The sequence below is a fragment of the Primulina tabacum genome, chromosome 4 (assembly GCF_025594145.1).
Source record: "Primulina tabacum isolate GXHZ01 chromosome 4, ASM2559414v2, whole genome shotgun sequence".
Classification (NCBI taxonomy): domain Eukaryota; kingdom Viridiplantae; phylum Streptophyta; class Magnoliopsida; order Lamiales; family Gesneriaceae; genus Primulina; species Primulina tabacum.
Window position 1 is genome coordinate 37,603,776 of NC_134553.1, and position 25,042 is coordinate 37,628,817.

The window sequence follows — 25,042 nt, forward strand, 5'->3', positions numbered from 1 at the left end:
TTCTCCAGTTGTACATGTGATGCCACTATTTATTCTCAAAGATGTGTCACATAGTTATCGAATTATTATGCAACCCTCGATGAACTAATGGTTGCAGATTTGATCGGGATATATGAGATGAAGGGACTGTAATGTACGTTAATCATAACCGACTGGTTCTTGCAGGCACTATCAGTGATACCTAAGGAATCATGGGACGATGCTACTAGACGCTCTTACCATGATTCGACGGGTTTAATCGGAAATATGATTTCTGACATATTCATGATCAATTGTTGATGCATAGAATTGGGCAAATTAGGGTAAGCCTGAATAAAGAAAATTTTCCTGAATCACAAAGAGTTGTGAACCCACGGCTAGCTGTATCCCTGAACCATTGAGGGTCCCACATGCATTGGTTTACTTGTTCCCATTGAGATAATAAATTCAATGAATTGAATTTATAAGAAATAAGTTTGATATGATCAATCGATAAGCTTATAAATAAAGTTTATAAAAGATTATAGAAATTTTGAGAGCATGACTGCTAAAACAGTCAAAGAGAATGCATATGTCTTATTTAGACATTGGTGATCTCGATATTAAAGTGTGCATCATAATAAAAAAACAAGTTGAAATTGTCACATTGATGATATTTGATCACGGATCGGGATTATGATGAAATTAATGTAATGAGAACATGGATCATAGGCTTGTAAGAGTATAAACACATCAATTAAAGTTCAAATGAGCTTTAATAATCAAATTATATTTTAATTGAGTTAAAATATAGCCTATTAAGTTTTTATAAAATATGATATTGATTTATGTAATATGAAAATATTCATGATACCATAATTTTAAAACTTGCACACAAAGCAAAATAGATTAATACATGATCTTGTTGAAAAAATATATATATGTATTAAAATCGAGATTGGCAATGATATGTCATATATTTAGACACTTTAATTAACTTAATTAATGAGATTAATTAAGTAAATTAAGAATTAGAAAATTATAATGAGGATTTTGATTCCAAATTTACGTTGGTTGGCATCCTAAAGCTTTTAGAGAGATTTCATATTTTTTTTGGATATTTCTAATTCCAAAAACGCTCTCGAAAAATCCTTCTCAAAACAAGAAAAATTTGGCCCTTTGAAAGTTGTGCCGATTTTTAATATTCTATATCTACGAAAAATTTCTTTTATTTTTCTAGTGTAATTTAAAAGATAAATAAATATTCCAATTGCTACGCATGTTTATCTTTATTAAAACCATACGAGTGCTCAAACAAATATTTTGAACATTAAAATAAAATTAAAATTTTAAAACTTCCGCTGCGATTAGACACGAGAAAACCGAGATCCAACACCGGAAGCTGATAAGATCATCGACAATCTACAGGTACAGGCGATTCAGAGAATGTCCATCGAAAAATTTAAGGACAAGATTTTTTGAACTCGTCTTTCACAAGTTCTATATATCTTGATCCTACATCTGTCAATGGCACTCTCTATGTACCGTAATAAACAGTTTGAAGTAGTAACAAAAATAATGGATTAACTCAATGACAGGGCATTATTCACATTTGGACAAAAGGCAGATATATACATTACATATTAGCAGAGCTTAAGGCAAACATGCACTCGAAGTGTTGTGGATCTTGCGTCTGCAGCTCCCAATAACTTAAATGATGAGCAATTTGCAATGTTCACAGTTTGCTAAACTTTTGTGGCATCGAAATCTATGCATCAATCGCAGTTCAAAGTTCAGGGATTCTAGGTGAAAATGTAAACCTCATCAAACCCCCTCCTGGAAAAATAAGAAAAAAACAAGGAAACAACGTTACTTGATGGTCAAATTACAACAAATCTGAACCAGAGAGGCAAAAAGACGAGCCGTCATCCAGAAAAGAAACTAAGAAATGAGCAAGTGATAGAGACGAATTGAAACATAGTACATTTATTTACCCAGCCTTTCCACAATACGTGGGACTGTAATTATATATAAGGTTGTCAAGTATTTTTCGAGCAGATGGTCGATTCAAGGACTTCCTAGCCTCCCTGAGGAAAAAGATTTCAAGGAGACAAAGATAAACAGTCATTATATTGGCAGCTTCTAATAAATCAAGAAGGCAAGATAAAAGTAAATTATAAATGCAAGCATGTACTTATATGAAGACAAGTAAGATGAAATACTTGAAATTGGAAATGATTGAACTTTTTCAAAAAGAACGGAAATACTTGAGTACTAAATTCCAGATTAAAGCTACACTTAAGAAACCATAAGATTTTAAAGATTTGAGTTGGATCAACTCTTTAAAAGGAACGAAGCATGTGATGTTGCATGGCGTGCTTCAAACAGAATTTGATACTAAATTTTTTACATTTAAAAATATGACTATAATCATATAAAATGCATTACTGTTATAAAGCATTAAGAAAAACCAAAAAACATGGTGATTAATAACAGAGACAGAACTTCACTATATCCACTTCAAATTTACATGATACCAAGCATCCAACACAATTAACATGTCAATAATCATGACCATCTTGATAATGAGCCAGACCAAAGCTATACTCACTGCAAATTCATACAATAACAAGCTGAAGTTTTACCGGACAAAAAAGTTTGCAACTTGTTGAGTCACTTGAACAGCATCTTCCGAGTGCGGAATTGTTGGTATGCCCCATTCAAAAGCATTTTTCTGCAGTAGAGAGTCATATATTTGTATTCCAAAACAACTAATTTTCAATGTTTATATATTGATGCATGCATTTGCAAGTGCCTGTCATACAATTTGGAATGAGAGGAGGATCGAGATGGATGTTGAAAACAATCTGGTGTTCATATATTGTTTGTTTTGCCAACAGAATCAATTCTCGAATATAAGCTCTCTTAAGACTCTCTAGAGATATCGAGAGAACTGTTTCAGACTTTCAGCTCTAGAGATATCGAGAGAACTGTTTCAGCATAGAATCGACACAAAACGTCATTATCCTACAAATTGAAGCTTATCACGTAAGCCTCACTCATCCCATATTAAGATCTTTCATCACAATTTTTGCATGAAAGGAAAGTTTGTCCCCCGAGGTTCTATTAGCTTAACATTCACCTACCCACCCTCCTCCCTCCCAATAATCATCACAACTTAGCTTGGTTCTTAAAAAAGAAGACATGAATTGGTGCTTTTTCAGGTTCCCATCTGTCATTATAGGTTCTTGCTGTCCGTCATAAATCAGGAATGACGTAAGGTATGAAATGCAACTATATAGAACCCTACATAATCACAATGCAATGATTTAGGGTAGAGATTATGCACCTTCAGCATAAAAATGAAAATTTTAAATTCACAGGAAACGGGTGAGATTATGCACCTTCTGGATAAAGTAAAAATGTTTAATTCACAAGAAATGGGTTATGGTACCTCCGGGTGCCACTGGAAAGCAGTTACAGGGTATCTGCGTGCCTTAACTGTTGAGACACAGACCTGACATACATTAATCTGAGGGTAATTAAAAGCAAAACTAACAGCCTTCTAAATGCCACAACTCCGCAGGAAATAGAATCTAAAATATAAGAAGCAACAGAGGAAAATTCCTCAATACCTTATTATCCTTATCCGCACTAGTTGTCAAAATCTCGAAAAAATTGCACAACTTTTTATTATTTTGAAACCTTTCTGGTGATATTCCATACTGTAGCATGAGGAATATTAGAATCAGAAAAAAACAAAATAATTTGGTCATCTGCATTTCTATGATATATAAATTGGCCGTTTGAAGTTAATTTGGTAACATTCTTGAAACCAAAATTGGTCACTGATAAATTTAAAAAAATAAGACATTGTTCCATTTGCAGTCCTAAATACTATGCATACAAAGTACGCAACTGTTAGCTCAGACTAATACAGGTAGATGACAGCTATCTTATATTTCAGTTGTGTACTACACCTGCTAATCACCAGTACGAATAATTTCAGTCACCCAAATAACAAAACCGCCAACATCCGTTAATTTATAAATTATATTCCATGCTGGAACGGTTCATGAGTTTAAATTTGAAGTAAACTACTACTGGGGATTGATTTCCAATGCATTACTGTGTTGTCAGTCGTCTAGAGAATCTGCAAACCTATTACTGATGGATAAATTTAAAGTCACTTGATCATCGGCAGGATAGACCACTTACACAATGATGCTGCATTATAAGGCATTCCGTACTTAGCTTTTTCAGCAACACTGGAGGAAACCTACAAAAACGTAAATAAGTTCTTTTAGTCACCAAAACCCTTGAAGTGATTGTCATTGGAGATCAAAGCATAAGAGTGATGTGGAAAATAAATTCACATCTAACAGTGGCATATTTCCCATATTTCAGGCATCGAATGTAAACTACGGAAGATAAATAAAACATTCAAGATATCCAATGGTAAGCACGTTAAAAACTACGTAAATTCATCCAGCAATCATTCCACTCAACTCAATTATGAAGTTGCAAATAAGTGTAATATGGAAAACAAATATACATAAAACAGCGGAATGCGGAAGAAATTGAGGATCTACATAGAAAATCGCAACATGGAACATGGACTTTGATGCACACGAGAAACAGACTAATCAAATAGAAAGTAGCGGACTTCAATCTACATTGATTTTGTTTCTTCTAACATCATATAAAAAGTTAAGTGGTCGAGAATCAGGTTGTAATATAATATCTGATGTTGACGCTTGAGGAGGAACGCAAACGAGCATTTTAATAATAAAACTATTGAGGTTAAAATGGAGTAAATGTGATGGAGGTTAATAATTTGTGCATCTTTAAGATGAGGAAAACAATCAGAATTCAGTGGACTAAATAGCCGGAAATTATTGATCCAAAAAAAAAATTTATTCGGAAATTCACATGACCTCTGCTCTGCTGCGATCAAGAAAACAAAGTTCACAACAGTTCAATGAGCAAGTTGTCTCTTATACATTAGAAATATCCTAAGCAAGCCAAAGCATTCCGGACCTTCAAATTCAACAACAAATTTTGACCTTCAAATACGTAAATTGTTCTCTGCTATCAGGAAGAATTATTAAATGGGACCATTTCAATCCATTCAAACAACTTTAACTTTTCACACGTGATTTTCTACAGTTTAGCAAGACATGTACTTGTATTCAACCATTTCAATTGTTTTAGCCTGTGATGTCATTATTTTTCCTCTGAGCATTAAAAACAACTAACACAATAGCGTCTCATTGCCAACTATAAGTAAATTAGTTCTCTTCTTCCATAAGAACTAATGAAATTCAGGATTCAGATGATAAGGAAACAAAATACTCAATGATTTAATATGGAAAATTCACAGTTTAAGGATCTAAACAGTTTGGCAGTTCATCATGCCAAAATTATGTTTGAATAAATCTTAACAGTAACTTTAGGTTTTGCTTTAACATTATGCTTTCATTCCAGGCAACTAAAATATCACTAAATTGGCAAACAACCTTTTACTCAAGTTAAAAGTGGCAATTAATACTTTTTTGGTCAATGTTTATGTTTCTTGGGAACTGAAATATAAAAAGATTGGGTACAAGCAATAATTAGTACCTTTGAAACACAGTTTCATTTATATCTATACTTTTAACAAACTGCAATGTAGAAGCATGACTTGCAGCATTAAATTCTTCAAGGACTCGATTATCCTGTAACCAAATATTGAAACGCCATAGATCAACACACAGGAATCTAATTAAATCAACTAGAAGCTGGATAAACTAGAACTTAAACTAGAAAATCACATAAAAATTTATGAGATCATCAACAATTCCTAATTAAATCAACTAGAAGCTGGATGAAGCAGAAAATAAACTAGAAAATCACATCATAGTTTATGAGATCATCAACACCAAAAGAGTTTATAAGAATCAACTTAAAGAAGATGTGGCAAAGTGTAGATTGAAGATAAAAAGAAAATACTGGAAACTGGAAACATTAAAGCAGAAATTTAAGAACACACATTCACAATATATTGTCTGATTAATATTTTAAAGGCAGAGAGAGAAACCAGTGCCACACTTCTGAGAAAAGGTATCTTGTTCTTCCACCTAAAAGGGGACTTGTTTATTAAATCAGTGATTTCCCAGCCCAAGTAAACACTGTATTTTTTCGGACAATCAAATGGAATAAATAAGGTCCGCTGGCATCTTCCAATAGTAGTTTTTCCCTTTCTTTCCATCATTTTCCTCCTCTTCCGGTAGGGGTAAGAAATATTTCCAATGATGAGAGGTCACCGTAACGAGATATAAATTCATGTGCATGGACCTCGATAACTCACCTTGCTGACAATCATTGTTAACAGTTCAAAACCTAAGCAGATGGCATGCAAAGGGAAATGATCTCCAGCATCATTCTTCCTTAGAACTATCTGCAAAAGGAATAAGCAAAAAATTGTTATTGTGATGATTTTCACAGCATCTCTTTTAAGAATTAAAGAGACGGCCTTCTCTTTTACATTTTACTGACACGTAGAAAGGTTGCAGAGAATATCCGAGTGTCAAATTCATAATTGATCCTTGATATGGTCATTTTATCGTGTACCTTAAAAATCAATTCCGCAACCTCAAAGTAAAGACCATCTTTTGCCCATCCTCCTGTAAAAAGCACTCCATTAACCAAATTGAGTTTCTGCAATTTCAATTACAAAAATAAAAACATATCAAGACATGGAGCATGATAGTATTACTACTATGTGAATGCATCACGAAAGTCAAACTTATAGGTAGCTAACAAATTCATTGTTATGCCATTGATTGACATGGTATTTTGACTATGAAGCATAACTTCATCAATATCAAATGAACCATCACCTTTATATAGATTTCATTGGAGCGACTTTGAGTACTAAGGATTTCCTCATTTCCGTAGAATCAACACGTCAACCAACAGTGTGACAATTACATAAAGCTGAGAATCGCCAATATAAGGATGGTGGAAAGAAAAACTGGACATAAATTAAAAAAGAATCTACAACATCCATCAAATGAAGTCTACACGACAAATTACAAAATGTCCTCGTCATAAATACTCAACCATACTTTTCAATCTTGATTTTCTAAGCAAAACATGAACACGGTGGGTGACCCAAAAAAATCGTTTTTTTTTTAAACTTTTTGTAGTCTCGAAAAAAAGTATACAAAGAATTTCCCATAATCAATCCGATAGTACAGCAACCAAATAGTTTAAATGATTAAGACGGATGATAAAATAAGACTATCGACCAATCAAAGAAACAATTACATCCAGCAAACCTCGATTCAGAAAGCAAGGACAACGAGAGAGAAGTTAAATTACTTCGTAAAGAATATCCTTTGGTTCGTTATAAATAAGTGGAATGACCCGAGCACCAGCGGATTCAACGAACTTGACGTAAGATGCAGCAATATAAGAGGCATTACTGGCTTCATTGAGGCGACCAGAGGCGCCATCCCCTGGGTGGCTGAGGATTCCAATAACCGGACGGTAATTAAGATTAACATCAGCAGCCTGGCAAGTCGAAGCCTCATGAAGTTCCTCGGCGTCTACTGGTAAAACAAGCGACGGAGCCGTCGACCGAGCAGCTGCCTTAGAGAGACCAATTAGAAGGGTGGTCCAGAGGTAATCTGAAATGTGCGATGAAGCAGACGAGGAGGGAGAAGTAGAAGCAGCTGAAGAGGAGGCAGTAGAGGTGGCGGTGGGGGAGGAAGTGCCTAAGGAGAGCGGTGGAACAAACAGCGGCGTAGGCCGCGGTGGCTGAGGTTGCGGGGGAGGCATCGGAGAGGGCAAAATGGGGGATATGACACGGGGTGGCCACTGTACTGCTTTGCTTTAGTAATTGGTTGTGAAGAGTACGGAAAATTACGAAACGACCCTACATCATTGCTGACGTGTAGAAAAATAATACTTTATCCAATTAATGTAACATGACTCATTGCTAACGTGTTATCTGAATTAAAAAAATAATTTTTTTTTATTTTTTTAACAACTCTTAAGACCCTAATAATTTATTCTATAAAATAGGATATCATATTGCTAATTTTGTAGTGTCAAATATATATTTGTTTACTAAGTATTATTTTATTAGATTAGTTGGATGAGAATTTGGTATGTAGATTTTCAAATACCATGTTAAGAAGTTATTTGGTATTTAATTGATAGTGTTAAAGTGGTATTGTAAAGCTATTTATCGTTTTAATGAGGTTTTGTTTGAAAAAATATTTTTAGTATTTTATAAATAAAAAATATTTATTTTAAGATATTAAATCATTATTTCAATTAACTCCATATCATTATCGTGATCTTTCCCTTCTTTGGATACACTTTTTCTAGGCGGTCGACCGTCGCTTAGCATTTAGGCAGCCGCCCAGGCCTATTTTTAGAACAATGCTTTCGAAAGTTGCTTATTATATCGGGGCATATCTGGTGACTTTTTTTTTTTTTTTTTAAATGAAATGACTTTCATTAATAATGTAAAAACAATAGAAATTATACAACTATACTGGACATCTCCAGGAGATAACACAACCTAATTAACTAGTTATAATTAAACGAAATAGTTAAACCGAGAACAAAGATACATCAATAGAACCCAAAATACAACGCAGTATAAGTATCTTAATCGTCTTAATTGTTGCATCAATATCTGACTTCTCCTTTTCAAACATGATACTGTTTCTTGCATTCCAAACATGGTAAACCGTCACTGCAAGGGCCGAGCATCTCATCTTTGCCAGCGTGGAGCTGCCTCGATACATACCTCTGAATGCTTTGAGGACCACCTCTTTTGAGCCCATAATTTTTTTCATGCTAAGTCATTGTCTAATTTCATTCCAAATAAACCTAGAAATCGGGCAGAAGAAGAACAACTGGGTCTCTTTTTCTGCGTTACACAACACACATTTCGTTTCCTCTACAAAATCAATTCTATCTCGAATTAGAAACTTACCGTGTGCATACATCCATAAATTATTTACAGCATTCAGGGCACTGCCAGGACATGTAACATTTTTCAGGTGTAAAATGATCGTTTTACCCTTGGATTATAATTTCTAGGTTTTGACTTTTCTTACTTTCATTGACTCTAGACCATCCCAAATAATTATTTAATCTTAAATTTAATTTTTAATATTTTTATTTAACTTAAATTCGAGGCTTTCGAATTAATTTCCTATTTACTAATTCGTAAAGCATTTAATTTCAGGATTAATTCAACTTCAATATTTTCTTCCCAAACTGTAAACATAGAGTTTTTATACCTAAACCACCCTCGTGAACCATGAATCGACCCCCCTATGACCATGGTTCGACCATTTTCTCTTCCCTAGCCCTATTTCGAACCTAATCTAGTTTCCTTCGAGCCATTCTCGTTTTTCTCGAACCACACCCAAGCCACCTCGAACCATGGCATGACCAGCCCACCTAGGGACCCTACCAACCAGCCCTGAACCATGTAACCAGCCCATAGCCCATGCCACAAGTTCTAGCATGAGCTGCAGCCGAGACATGCAACCTAAGACTCCACTCGACGAGGACTCTTTACCCAAGCCACCACCCGAGCCCGAACCCTCATGACCCTCACTGGACCACCCTCAGACCTAGCCTGGACCCCCTGGCCAAGCCGTGACTCCCTTCGCACAGCTGCTGCCCTCGGGTTGCATGGGAAGAGTCCTATCTCGCATGGACTTTTCCCTAGCCACCGCGCATGAGTCCTAATCGTGCTATAACTCTTCCTCACACCTAACCACGTCCAGCCCGATCCTTGGTCAAGCCCTAGTACAGCCGCACGCTTTGCTTCCTCCTAGCTGAAATGCTAGTGTATAAAACATTCAATTTTCGTTCAAGCCTTCTCCCATACGTGTGCAGCCTTTGTCTTGGCATCTATGGACCCTTAACATGTTGGAAAAACGTCCTTCCAAGGTATCCTACCATGGCAGCCCCTTTGTGAATCATTAACATGAGTTTTATATTATCAAGACATGAGTTATATGCTTGTATTCCGATAGAAGCGAAAATAAAACTTGTGCAACCCATTTTTCATGCATGGTTAATCAAATATACATAATATGGTGTGAAAGATGTTTGAAAAAAGTTAAGTAGTGCCTTTGCGTATTTTACGCACGAAAAACAAGTTGAGATGCGAAGAACGACGACTTAGAAAACCCTAGGCTGAATTCTCCTCAAAACCATGGCCCTCCCTTCTACAATTCTCATGTATGTGCGTGTGTTTGATGAATTAGGAGTTCTTGTGTCTGTTGTGTGTGGTGTGCGTGAGTTTAAGGGTTTTGGGGGAAGATTTAGGGCTTTTTATTTGCTAATTAAATCATGTGTGCAAGCTTAGGCCCATTAACATACCCTCTATTTGCCAATAGAGATGTTGGCCCACTAGGCCCATTAATTAATATTTAAAATATTTATTTAGAAAATGTTGTGACAATATTAGCCGAGTTCTCAAAAATTTCATATTTTTGTCGAAAATCGAATACCGTTTAAAAATATGTCTCGGCGTATAAAATCACCTCATTTTCGAAAATACCACCCAACATAAATCATATATTAAACAATTAAAAATAATTATTTAATAAAATATTTTCCTTCATATGATCCCCGGTCTCCTTTCTTCGTTCGCGTCTCGAATAACCTTTAAAACACAGTTGTTAGGATCGGTTGATAGGTTGAAATGTGTTTAGAAGGGGAGATTGAATAAACACTCACGATTTTTATAACCTTTTCGAATGAAGTGTCAGTTTTGTGATAAACTGAAACTTAGGAATCTTGTCAGTTGATGACAATCAGTTTAACTGAATATAGTTGCGGAAATAAACTGACTGAAAGATAGAATAAATGACTGAAGTAATAACACGAAGATTTATGGATGTCCGGAGATTGAATAACTCCTACGTCACCCCTTCTATCACAAGAATATGATATGCACTAAAAGACTTTGATCAATACAAAACTTGTACAGACCCACTCCAGTTTGGACTTAACACTGCCAAAACTGAAACTCTTGGTTTACTAAATTTCTCACAGTTCTCGACTGGACTTAGCACAACTGATCTAGCTTAGATCAAATAAATAATACAATGGTTTGTCTAGTAAGCTCGAAAAGTAGCCTCAAATGCTACGAATAATTCTGATAAGTGTGAGCTTTTTGAATCTCAAATGAGAGTAATAAATTCAGCAGGGTAACAGCAAGCTTGAGAGAACAGATGATTCATACTGATAAGTCAGTTTTCTCAACTGCTCTTCTCACCTATTTGTAGGCTTCCTTCCAACGGTAACATTAAATATAATTTGAATCTTTATATCCGTTGATTGTCACGTCAATATACTTTTGACATTCGTACACTGTAGACTTTGAAATGCGGCATTCCACTACGAGTCACAGTCTGCTTTGTACTATTGTCACTTGAATGTCCTTTTCAACTGATGACGTGTACAACTGAAGGATCAGCTGATATGTAGACGCTGGTAAGCTCACAACTGAATATCTCAACTGATCAATTTCCAACTGATCAGTCAGTTGACTTTGTAGATTCAGTTTGGTTGGTTTCACTTGCCTTTAATAATCTGCGCATTAATCTTCAGTTAGGCAACTGTCAGTTCGTGATTAGTTAGTTCAATAGATTTAATCTCTTAGTTTGTCAAACCACCGAAATTAAGTTTCCAACAATTTCCCCCTTTTTGATGTTTGACAAAACTTGTAAAGTATGAACTGATAATTTGTACTTAAGATAAACTTCGATTTCATTCTAGATAAAGTAATTCTCTGATGTACAGATTCGTACAAAGAATAAAGAATAAAGAATCTTCAGATCTTCAACCATTAACTGAAGTCAGTCAGTTGAACTTCATATCTTCTTCTTTCCTTTGTCTTCTTTCGTCTCCCGAATAATTTCCCCCTTTTTTCAAGCACATCCACTTTCTTTGTTAATATACGAAAATCTGCTGCAATATCTGATACGACATTCATCACAATATTCTGCAGCATATCAATTCTTTTAGTGACTGTACTCTCCAGAAAGTCAAAACGTCTGCCGACTATAGCTTGAGTTTGGAAGTGCGATTCAGTCGACACTCTGTCTTTCTTTATTTCTTCCATCTGGAGGTATAGAGAAGTCACACTCTGATTGAGTAGATTCAGTCTGTCTGTAGTAAACTCATTGGTCGAGTTGAACTTCAAAGTGTGTGCGAGCTGAGTAGACTGTATTGCAGAAATATCATTCATCATACTGACTAGGTTCGACTGAACGGTTTGACATGGCTCCGGAAGTTTCTGGAATCTGTTCCCTTTCTTGTTGAGTAAATACAACCATCGCACCGTCAGTTGGTTCTGTTACATACGCAGCTATTTCTGAAATATCTTCAGTTGTAGGATCCTGGGGAGGAGACGAGACAGTTAGAAGAGCAGAAGTATTAGAAGGTTCCTCGGTTGACTCAATAACTGGTTCTTCAGTTGGTTGTAGAACTGGCTCTTCAGCTGGCATTTCTTCAGTTGGGACTGAATGCAGCTAAGCCTCTTCAGTTGGTTGAGAAGCTAACTGTTCAGATTGATCAAAAATTGTCTGTTCAGTCATTCCTTTTGATAGAACTAGCTCTTCAATTTGTTCAAAAATAGGCACTTCGGCCAGTTCTTCAAAATTGACAGCTTGAACAGTTGGTTCTTCAGTCATAACCACATCTTCGACTGATCTAGAATTGTCCAGCTGAATATCTGAGGTTACTGATTTGATGACCTCATCGAGATTGGCCAGAGATAAATCAGCTTTAGAATATGGCGTTGGATCAGCATTGGATGATTGAGATGCTGAAGATGAAGATGGTTGAGCAACTGATGTGGAAGGTGCAGTTGCTTGTTGAGTAGCTTCAGCAGCTGAGCCTTTGGGTGGCTCTTGAAATGACTGTTCAGCTGGCTCTTCTGCACTTGATAAATGTTGTTTACCGCTGGAATGATCAGTTCTTGATCAATTCCCAGTTTTATATTTGCATATGCAAACAGAGAAGATCCGAGTCCAGTTGATTATGAACAGCTGTATCGTTGAATGCTGTTGGACTTGTAGGATCAAAATTATGTCGCAACTCAGCAAGTGTCTTTTGAAGCTTCTTGGCTCTCAACTGATCGAAGAAATAACTCTTGCGTTCTAGAGCCTGAACAATTGTAGAAGCTTTGACTATCCTTAGAACAACAGTCTCCAGTTCAATAAACTTCTTCAGTTTAGACTTTGACTGAAGCTGTTTAGCAAATACTTCAGTTCTCAACTTTATCTACTCATTGTAGGTCTTGAGTTTGTTTGCTTCAAATTCATTGATCTCTTGCCAGATGAGATCAATGTGCGTTTGAATCACATTAGTTGGTCTGGGTTCTTCTTGCATCTTCCCTTCGCCCTTAGAGTCAGTTAGGACATGGGGAATGCTCAACCCTGTTGTTGTTGCATCAATCTTCTCTCTGATCACTATTCCCATAGATCTGGGGGGAGGTAAGGAAGAGTAGCCAGAAATAGTGATCAATAGAGCCTTAACTCCAGCAAGCTTCTTCTTGTCACCAGATTCGGTGACCTTCTTTTGCAGAATGGTGGATAGAGGCAACTGATCCTCAGTTGAGGGTTCAGTTTTGACAGCTTTTAGTGGTATTGCCTTGATAGACTGTTGGGCTGCTGACTGCAACAGTCTTTCAGTTGGAATGGTCTCAACTGCAGCAGCAGGCTTGATCTTGAAAGTTCGTGGCTTCTTCACGACTTTGGGAGATGGAGTCCTCTCAGAATCAGTTTCACTGACAATCAGTTGGCGCTTGATTATCTTCTTCTGAGCCTCCTTCCGTGCTTTCTTGACTGATTTAGGAGCTCCTTCCATCCCAATCTCCTTCTTTACTTCAATAAACTTCTCAGGAGTCATGTCCAGTTTTTTCTTGAGAGGCTGGACATTTTTGGCATTGAAGATCTTTAGTTTTGATGATTTCTCAGAATCATCAGTTACCACCCTTTTAACTTTCAGCACATGGCTGAGCTCTACTGCAAAACCTTTTGACTGCTTGGAAGATTGGAACATGTTTCTCAAGATTTTGAATATGATGTTTCTTCAGTTCATCTTCCGGCCAGCCATGATAGCAGTCATGGCCTGAAACTTCTCCATAGTCAATGCAGCAAAGGATCTAGCCTTTGCAAAAAGTCCCTTCGCTACAATATCAGCCAGCAATTGTACCTCTGGCTTCAGTTCCTTCTTTAGATCGGAAACTTTGATTTTCCGACCATCAGCAGAAAGGGTAGTTTGCATCTCCTCAATATCGGATGCCTTTACTTCAGAAAGGTTGATTAGCCCATCAGCAGGAAGTTGGAAGAGGTTGTAGAAGAACTCATCCTCAATGATCAGCAACTGACCATTTACAGTAGATGCTATAATGCCTTCTTGAGTAACATAACTGCTATAGTAGATATCCTGAATCTCTTTGGTGTAAATTTCTTGAGAAGATAATCCCAAGAATGGTTTCAATCCAGCTGCTTCCAGTTTCAGAAAGACATTTTTGATTTCATTGTCTTTCACAGTGAAGATAGAATCAAAATCGATCGCCATCGCGTTCATAACATGAGCAGGAATTTGGTTGGACATCTGATTTGCTTGGAATCTGCGAAAAATAGAATGCTTGAGTAGAATTTTGCTCTGGATGCTGAATGTGCGCGTAAAAGAAAAACTGAAATGAAGCGGGGTATAGTACATATGTAAGTGACTGTTCAAATTATTGGACATGTTTCAGTCCAGGAAATTTGAATTAAAAACGTGTGTACGTGTGATAAAAACGTGTATAGAATATGAATGGTTTATGTGGGTCCACGTTTCAAAATACTATTCATTGAAAGACAGCATTTAATGCTTCGACAAACAGTCACTTCATTTAATATAAAATATTATTCGATTTATCAGTTAACATAAAAGAGAAGATCAGTTAGGTCAGCAGCTGAATGACCAGTTGAGAAGTTAGTCAGTTCAGTTGAGGACCAACTGACTATTGTCTTCTCAGTTAACTTTTCAAACCGACATTCCCCCTTAATAAATGCATATAATTAAAAGTAAGGGTAAGAGAAACTCAGTCTGTATGAGTCAAAAGACGGTTCAGTTGACTTGAGTCTCTTCATCTTTTTCAATATTAAATGAGACCTGTTTATAAGTAAGATGAAAACAATGTTAGATAATAAAAATTCAATATATCGAGTGTGTCTGGTTTGTCTAGTGAATCTGGTTCAATGATTTCAGATGCTTGCAGCAGCAATCATCACATTTTGACACAAAGGGCACGAGAACTGGAAGATGTGAAGAAAGACATCGAAGAGTTCGTCTGGTTGAAGGTGATGTATTCTTGGATTAAAATCCACAAACTTCAGTCTATTTAAAGACACGGCTCAGTTCCCACTACTCAACAAAGAGTTGTAGCCAGAAAGTATTTCAGGCGTTTTAATGTCCGACACATTTTTGAGCTTGTCACTGATATAGTTCTGTGGCATGTGATGCTGTGGAAAGAATGACATCAGCTTGAGAAGGTCTCTAATTTTGAATTTGTCAGAGAACTGCATAGCCAAGAACTTGTAAATTGGTTAAATGATTGACAAGAAGCTGTAGGGAGGCAGCTGAATAAAGTTGTATGGATTCTATTTCATGCTTAATAAAATCCTGTTTTGCATCATTGTTATCTCTTTACTTTCTGCAAAAATTGCACTTACATCAGTTGATAAATAATTAACTAACTCAATACAATAATTGATTAATTAATAACTGACATCAGTTGACAGACAGTGAACGAACTGATATTATAACTGATAAATGACTAACTGACGTCAGTTGACAAACAGTTAATGAACTGAACGTATGAACTGATGAGTGACTTAACTTAAATCAGTTGATAAGTATTTAAATAGTAGATGACAAGCTGAATGAACAACAACTGACAAAACAGCAATAAAACTGATTAAGATAAATCAAATAAACCAAGTATATTGCAAAAGTGAGAAAACTTGGTCTCAGCCAATGGTTTAGTGAAGATGTCAGCAGCTTGTTGTTCAGTTGACACATATTCCAGTATGATAGATTTCTTCAGAGCATGATCTCTGATGAATTGATGTCTGACATCAATGTGCTTGGTCCTTGAGTGAAGAACTGGATTATAAGTTATTGCAATCGTGCTCGTATTGTCACAAAATATGGGAGATTCTTTAGCATCAACTCCATAATGTTTCAGTTGTTGCTGAATCCAGAGCAGTTGGGCAGAGCAGCTTCCAGCAGAAAGTATTCTTCTTTTGTTGTGGAAGTGGCTATGTGTAATGCCCGAGATTTGAGGCGTTGTAATCTAAAATGATTCATTGATTAATTGTAAGGTAATCATAGATGAAAGAGATCAGACCGGGATATCCGAAAAGGAAATTGAAGTATGAATTGAGGATTACATGATATTGAAGAGGACGTGGGATAGTATGAACAAAGGTTGAAAACCAGTAGGCATCACGCACATGCGCGGAGAAAGGCGCGCATATGCGCGAAAGACCATTCGCGAGGAGAGAACACCTCGCGCATATGCGCGAGAAGGGACGCGCATATGCGCGAGGCAAGTACTTGGAATCATTGCCGAGACAGTAAGTCTCGCGCATATGCGCGAGACATGACGCGCATATGCGCGAGCAGGTGTTGTCCAAGAAGCCGAGTCCAGAGAGTTGGGCGCATATGCGCTGAGATGTGTCGCGCATATGCACCAACTGTTGCGAAGCCAAACGCCGAGACCAGTAGGTCTCGCGCATATGCGCCGATGATGGTCGCGCATATGCGCGAGACGTGCAAGGCAAAGAACGAGCCACTTGCCCTCACCATGCAATATATAAATACATTTGCCTTCATTTCTTCGAACAGCAAAAGAAGAAATCAAAAAGGGCTCCAAGAAAGAATCTTTCACTTTCGTAAATTCAAATTGAGATTGCGCGAGATCCGCCCGTCTGATTTTCAATCCGACTTCAGTACTGTGTTCTATTGACGCAGGCTACAACTGGACGTAAATTTTGTTACGTTTTGATATGTCTTGGAATTATGATATTGTCAGAATCAGATGTGGTTCATATATGATGTTCTTGACATGTTAGACATCGTAGAACAGAAGACAGATTGAAAAACAGACTGATTATAGAATTGTTATGAATTTTAGAGTTGATTGGGTTGAGATATGATATCAGATGTATATCGTTATTGACCATGAGTTGCAGGAGTTGATATGTATCGATTTGTATGGCTGGGTATATTAAGATTGTGCAGTTATGTTGTTGAAACATAATTTGATTGAGTTCTGATTATATCCAGTATTGATTGAGGAAGATATTGATATTGTATTCCTTCGATCTTGTCATTGCCAGATTGATATTGACAGGCTGTGAATCCAAGACTTCGACAGAGTCAGATAGAAAGAAAGAAAGGTATAAATAAATGTTGATTCGGGATTGCACAACTCGAGTTAGCTTTAACTTGAGTTTCCAAAAATCACATACTGAATGATTATTGCATTTGATATTTGCAATGCTTGATATTGATTATAGCAAAGCATGAGTCAGGGTTGGACATACCCACCTAGTCCATGGCAGAACCGCCATGGCAGAACTGCCAAGTCACTGGACTTTTGGATATATAAGGATAGACTGAGGAGAAGACCGACTCCTATTGCAGATCTTCGATATAGACAGCCAAAGTTTGGGACTTAGAACGTACCACCATCTAGCTGGGGTAAAGTAGATGGGAGAACGTTGCGTTCTTATTCAGATCGGGATCCCTAGATTAGATTGAGTCGAGTCAGAGTCTTGGAGTTACATAGTGTGATTCAGAGTTTGTATTGATACATGTTGTTCAGATTTGATACATGTTATTGATATATGTTTCATGCTTTTATATATGCTTTTATATGACTGCATGTTTACATTGTTTATAATGGGATATTTATCTCACCGGAGTTATCCGGCTGTTGTCGTGTTTGTATGTGTGCATGGCAACATGTGGGACAGGTTCAGGGTCGAGGAGATGAAGGGAGATCGTGATTAGAGTGGAGACTACGGACTTGATTAAAGATAGGGTTTAGACGCTGGAGATTTAGATGTTAAACCTTAGTTGAATGATTGTATGTAGTACAAGACTTGTACCTTTATACTGATATGTATATTAGATGGAATTCCATTACATTCCGCATTTCATATTGTATTTTAAAAAAAAAAATTTAGACCCTGTTTATTATTAGTGATTAAATTGTCCCAAATGATGATTAAGATTATGATTAGCGTCCGGGTCCCCACAACAAGTGGTATCAGAGCGATAGATCCTTTAGACTGAGATAGGAGCTAGTGAGCGGGGTAGATTGAGTTTCTTTCCTGCTTTTGATTGCTAGCATGTTCTACTGCTTTATAACGCATGTTTACCTGGTTATCTGATTTGATTTGGTAACGTGTTTTATTGAGAATAAATCAGAACCGATTCTTGATCAGCAATAAGATGATCAGAGGAGGACCGAAACAGATATGTTGTATATGGTTACTAATCCTTTTGGTAATCAGATATGCCTCCCCGAAGAATTCCAGAACAGGGTAGTACTTCGAATCCTCCAATGGATGTGACACCAACACCGATGGAAACACTGTTAAAGAGGTTTCAGTCATTTAAACTGCCAACCCTTAAAGGAACAGAGACTTCTGTTGACTGTGAGAGCTGGTTAGATGACATTGAAATGCTGTTTGAATCCTTGGATTACACCGATGAAAGGAGAGTGAAACTGATAGGGCACCAGTTGCATGATGTTGCAAAGAACTGGTGGATTACAACCAAGCGGGCCTTGGAGTATCGAGGTACAGTTATTACCTGGAACGTATTTAGAACTGAGTTTTATCAGAGATTCTTTCCAGTGTCGTACAGGAAGGATAATGGAGCGGAATTTGCAAACTTGAGGCAGGGTCAACTGAATATTGAGGAATATGTGACCAAGTTTTCTACCTTGTTGCGATTTGCTCCACATGTGGCCGAGAATGAAGAAGCTATTGCTGATCAGCTCATCAATGGTTTGAACCCCGAGATCTTTACATTGGTGAACACAGGGCGACCGAATAATTTCACTGATGCCCTAAATCGAGCCAAAGGAGCAGAAGCTGGTCTGATTCGACAGAAAAGAGCTTCCTATGTTCCTCCAGCACCGAGACCCCAGCAACCACCTCCCAGATTTGAGGGTGGTAGCAGCAGTAGTGGAAAGAAGGACTTCTTGAAAGCTAGAGGAAAGCAATTCAAGAAGACAGGGAGCAGTTCATCTAGCTCGGGTGGTTCTCGACAGAGCCAGAGCTATACTGGAGTGTACTGCAGAACATGCGGAGGGAGACATCCGACCGAGCAATGCCAGGGAGTGACTGGTAGTTGCAACGTCTGCAAACAACCGGGACACTTTGTTAGGGTGTGTCCACAGAGAGGTTCCCAAAGATCCCAGGGAGCCGAATCATCTGGATCAGCGGCACAGACTGATAGACGAACCGCCGCTGTTCATTCGTTCCAGCCAGCCCCAACTCAGTCACAGCAGAGGCCCGGAGGTAGCCAGATAGTGAGCCAGCCTCCTAGACAGCAGGCCAGAATATCCGCTTTGTCAGAGGAGCAGGCTCAGGAGGCACCAGATGATGTTGTTGCAGGTAACTGGTTTATTTCTGGTTACTCTGCTTATATATTGATTGATATTGGTGCTTCTCATACATTTATTTTTGAGAAATTTGCCTTGAGTCATGCTTTGCCTATCGAGTCATTATCGTCTGTAGTGTCTGTTTCTTCTCCGTTGGGGACATGTTTAATATCAGTGAATTTTGTAAAACATTGTATACTATAGTATGATGGGCATGAGATTGAGTTGGATTGCATCGTACTTGGATTGTCTGATTTTGACTGTATTATCGGGATTGATATGCTGACCAAGTACAGAGCGACTGTTGATTGTTTCCACAAGATTGTGAGATTCAGACCAGATATGACTGATGAGTGGAAATTCTACGGTAAGGGTTCTAGATCGAGAATTCCTTTAATATCCGTATTGTCTATGACTCGATTGTTACAGAAAAGAGCAGAGGGATTCCTTGTGTATTCAGTTGATTTACTGAAATCGAGTCCATCATTGGCAGACCTGCCAGTGGTGTGTGAGTTTGCTGACGTCTTCCCAGATGAGATTTCTGGATTACCTCCGATTCGAGAGATCGACTTCAGCATTGAGTTAGTGCCAGGTACAGTTCCGATTTCGAGGGCTCCGTACAGAATGGCACCGATTGAGTTGAAAGAGTTGAAAGAACAGTTGGAAGATTTACTAGCCAAGGGGTATATCAGACCAAGTGTGTCTCCTTGGGGTGCTTCAGTACTGTTTGTGAGGAAGAAAGACGGTTCGATGAGACTCTGTATCGACTACCGGCAACTGAACAAGGCTACGGTAAAGAACAAATATCCTTTGCCTCGTATTGATGATTTATTTGATCAGTTGCAGGGTTCATCTGTATATTCCAAGATCGATCTGAGATCTGGATACCATCAGCTAGGAGTCAGAGATTTTGATATCTCAAAGACCGCATTTAGAACCAGGTATGGACATTATGAATTTATTGTCATGCCATTTGGTTTGACGAATGCACCGACTGTATTTATGGGGTTGATGAACCGTGTCTTTCAGAGGTATCTTGACGATTTTGTTATTATATTCATTGTTGATATCTTGATTTATTCGAAGAATATGATTGAGCATGCTGAGCATTTAAGAACTGTGTTGGAAATTCTGAGGGCTGAGAAATTATATGCTAAACTGTCAAAATGCGAATTTTGGTTGAGACAAGTTGTATTTCTGGGGCATATTATATCCGGAGATGGTATATCAGTTGATCCCAGTAAGGTTGAGGCAGTGATTTCTTGGTCGAGACCGACTTCAGTACCCGAGATTCGTAGTTTTATGGGTTTGACAGGATATTATCGTCGATTTATTAAAGATTTTTCCAGTATTGCCAAGCCGATTACACAGTTGACTCAGAAAAATGCTCCATTTGTTTGGTCTGAAGAATGTGAGACCAGTTTTATTGAATTAAAGAAAAGACTGACCAGTGCACCGATAATGACTATCCCATCAGGTACTGGTGATTTTGTGGTTTATTGTGATGCATCTCATCGAGGATTGGGTTGTATTCTGATGCAGCGAGGACATGTGATTGCTTATGCCTCAAGACAGCTGAAACCACATGAGACTCGTTACCCAATTCATGATCTTGAATTGGCGGCCATTGTCTTCGCTTTGAAGGTATGGCGACATTATCTATATGGTGAGAAGTTCGAGATCTATTCTGATCACAAGAGCCTAAAATATCTATTTTCACAGTCAAAATTGAATATGAGACAGCGAAGATGGCTTGATCTGCTTAAAGATTTTGATTGTGAAATCAAGTACTATCCAGGGAAGTCTAATGCAGCAGCAGATGCACTGAGTCGAAAAGTATGTTCTTTATCCTTATCGATGATTGGTGTTTCGAATTTGATAGAAGATTTCTGTTTGTCCGGATTAGTATTTGAGATAGATTATAGACCGGTGAGACTATATGCTGTTCAAGTTGAACCAGAACTGATTTTGAGAATTAAAGCGGCGCATAAAGTTGATCAGAATATTCAAAATTCGATATCGATGGTTAGAGCAGGACATCGATCTGAGTATCAGGTACGGGATAGTGTACTGTATGTGAACGATCGTCTGGTTGTGCCGAATGTTTCAGAGTTAAAACGACAGATTTTATCCGAAGCACACAACAGTCGATTAAGTATTCATCCTGGTGGCAAAAAGATGTATAATGATTTGAAAAGACAGTTTTGGTGGAAACAGATGAAAACTGATATTGCTGAGTTTGTATCCAAATGTCTGAATTGCGAGCAGGTGAAAGCAGAAAGAAAGAAATCAGGAGGAATGTTACAGAGTCTAGCTATTCCTGAATGGAAATGGGATCACCTTTCCATGGATTTTGTGACGAAGCTACCAAGATCCTCCCGAGGTTGTGATGCGATTTGGGTCGTGATTGACAGATTGATCAAATCCGCATGTTTTATTCCGTACAAGATGACGTACCGACATGACCAGATGGCAGAGTTTTATGTCAGAGAAGTGGTTAGATTGCACGGAGTGCCGAAGTCGATTGTATCAGACCGTGATCCTCGGTTTACTTCGCACTTCTGGCAGAGTTTACAGCAGGCTCTAGGTACGAAATTGAATCTGAGTACCGCATATCATCCACAGACCGACGGATAGTCAGAGCGGACTATCCAGAAATTGGAGGATATGCTGAGAGCAATAGTGCTTGATTTTAGCACTAGTTGGCAAGATGCCTTGACACTTTGTGAGTTCTCGTACAACAACAGCTATCAGACGAGTATTGAGATGGCTCCTTTCGAAGCGTTGTACGGTAAGAAATGCAGATCCCCTCTGTATTTGGACGATATCTCTGAGGTTCCTGAGATTGGACCTGATATGATCAGAGATATGACTGAAAAAGTGAAACTGATTCAGAGAAGATTTCACCTTTCCGAGGAGTTGTCAGATTTGGCCAGAAAGGATGTCTCCACGATATATTGGGCCATATGAGGTTCTTGAGAAGATAGGAGATCGTGCCTATCGACTTGCATTACCGCCTTCTCTATCAGGGATACATGATGTTTTTCATGTATCATTATTGAGGAAATATCTTGCTGATGCTTCACATATTATTCAACCAGACGAGGCCGAATTGGACGAGACATTGAGATATTTTGTAAAGCCGACTCAGATTCTTGATCGGAAGGAAAAACAGCTCAGAACGAAGACTATTTCACTTGTGAAAATTCAGTGGAGTCGTCATGGCGTTGAAGAAGCTACTTGGGAGACTGAGTCTGATATGAGACAGAGGTTCCCAGCTTTATTTCACTGATGTGAGTATTCTTGTTTAGCTTCTATTCTCCATTCCTTATTATATCTGATTGATAATTGATTGATTACCTATGATTTCGGGGACGAAATCGGATCTTAGGGGGGAGAATTGTAATGCCCGAGATTTGAGGCGTTGTAATCTAAAATGATTCATTGATTAATTGTAAGGTAATCATAGACGAAAGAGATCAGACCGGGATATCCAAAAAGGAAATTGAAGTATGAATTGAGGATGACATGATATTGAAGAGGACGTGGGATAGTATGAACAAAGGTTGAAAACCAGTAGGCATCACGCACATGCGCGGAGAAAGGCGCGCATATGCGCGAAAGACCATTCGCGAGGACAGAACACCTCGAGCATATGCGCGAGAAGGGACGCGCATATGCGCGAGGCAAGTACTTGGAATCATTTCCGAGACAGTAAGTCTCGCGCATATGCGCGAGACATGATGCGCATATGCGCGAGCAGGTGTTGTCCAAGAAGCCGAGTCATGAGAGTTGGGCGCATATGCGTTGAGATGTGTCGCGCATATGCGCCAACTGTTGCGAAGCCAAACGCCGAGACCAGTAGGTCTCGCGCATATGCGCCGATGATGGTCGCGCATATGCGCGAGACGTGCAAGGCAAAGAACGAGCCACTTGCCCTCACCATGCAATATATAAATACATTTGCCTTTATTTCTTCCAACAGCAACAGAAGAAATCAAAAAGGGCTCCAAGGAAGAAGCTTTCACTTTCGTAAATTCAAATTGAGATTGCGCGAGATCCGCCCGTCTGATTTTCAATCCGACTTCAGTACTGTGTTCCTATCGACGCAGGCTACAACTGGACGTAAGTTTTGTTACGTTTTGATATGTCTTGGAAATATGTTATTGTCAGAATCGGATGTGGTTCATATATGACATGATCCACTGATGCTTTTACGATCTAGCTTACATCCTGCATAATCTGCATCTGAATATCCAACTAAATTGAAAGAAGAGTCTTTAGCATACCATAATCCCACATTTTCAGTGCCTTTTCAATATTTTAAAATTCTTTTGGCAACAGTAAAATGCGATTGCTTAGGATTTGCTTGAAATCTAGCACACATGCAAACAGCAAACACAATATCAGGACGGCTAGCAGTTAGGTACAATAATAAACCTATTAAAACTCTGTAGAGTGACGCCTCAACTAATATTCCCCCTTGATCATTGTCCAGTTTAACTGATGAACTCATGGGAGTGCTTGCAGCTGAACATGTTTCCATGTCAAATTTCTTGAGCAATTCCTTCGTGTATTTAGTCTGAGTGATAAAGATACCAGTTTCCAATTGTTTCACTTGCAGATCGAGGAAAAATTTCAGCTCACCCATCATGCTCATCTCAAATTTGTCCTGCATTAACTTAGCAAATTTCTCAAATAATTTGGGGTTAATTGACCCAAATATGATATCATCAACATAAATTTGCACAAGTAAAATGTGGGGACCCGAACCTAATTCGTCTTCTTAATCATCTTTGGGAATAAGCGAATCAATTAAGATAAACAGGGTCTAAATTTTTATTTTTTTTAAAATACAAGTGTGCGCAACATATGAAATAATTCTTATTTCATTTACAAGATCAATATCCAGATCTAAGTACAAAAGTAAATCATATCAAACTACTGTTCATTCACTACATGTCAGGTAATGAAACAGATCTACTTCTAAGCCCGGATCTCCACGCTAATCTTGAATCTCTCATGCTCTTCTTGACCCTGATCCTTTCTCACCTGTTGTCATGCACACATACAAACACAACAACAACCGGATAAATCCGGTGAGAATATAATCCCAGTATAAACAATGTATACATGCAATCATATAAACAGATATAAAAGCATGCAACCCATTTCAAAAACATGTATCAAATCTGAAGACATGAATTGATATAACGCTGTAAATAACTCTGGACACGTCATCTCAGACTCGACTCATTTATAATCTAGGGATCCCGGTTCCTGGACATTGGCACAATATACCGAATCTCCGCAATAGAAGCCGATCTGTTCCTACGCAACATCGATATAAATCAAACATCCAGTGCCTTGGCATAT

General features: G+C 38.0%; 1 protein-coding gene across 2 annotated transcripts; it reads right to left on the reverse strand.

Moving 5' to 3' along the window:
- Positions 1-1,522: 1,522 nt before the first annotated feature.
- LOC142543237 (gamma-glutamyl hydrolase 2-like) lies at positions 1,523-7,817 on the reverse strand. Of its 2 annotated transcripts, none has more exons than XM_075650365.1 (10): positions 7,324-7,817; positions 6,571-6,657; positions 6,308-6,397; positions 5,581-5,675; positions 4,177-4,237; positions 3,594-3,683; positions 3,413-3,475; positions 2,604-2,692; positions 1,953-2,045; positions 1,523-1,794 (listed from the first exon to the last, which is right to left on the reverse strand). In XM_075650365.1, the coding sequence occupies exons 1-10, from the start codon at positions 7,780-7,782 to the stop codon at positions 1,761-1,763; spliced, it is 1,161 nt and encodes a 386-aa protein (XP_075506480.1). In that variant the 5' UTR covers positions 7,783-7,817; the 3' UTR covers positions 1,523-1,760. The 2 variants fall into 2 exon arrangements, with proteins under 2 accessions (XP_075506480.1, XP_075506481.1); XM_075650366.1 differs by having other exon boundaries at positions 1,943-2,045.
- Between the last annotated feature and the right edge of the window lie 17,225 nt (positions 7,818-25,042).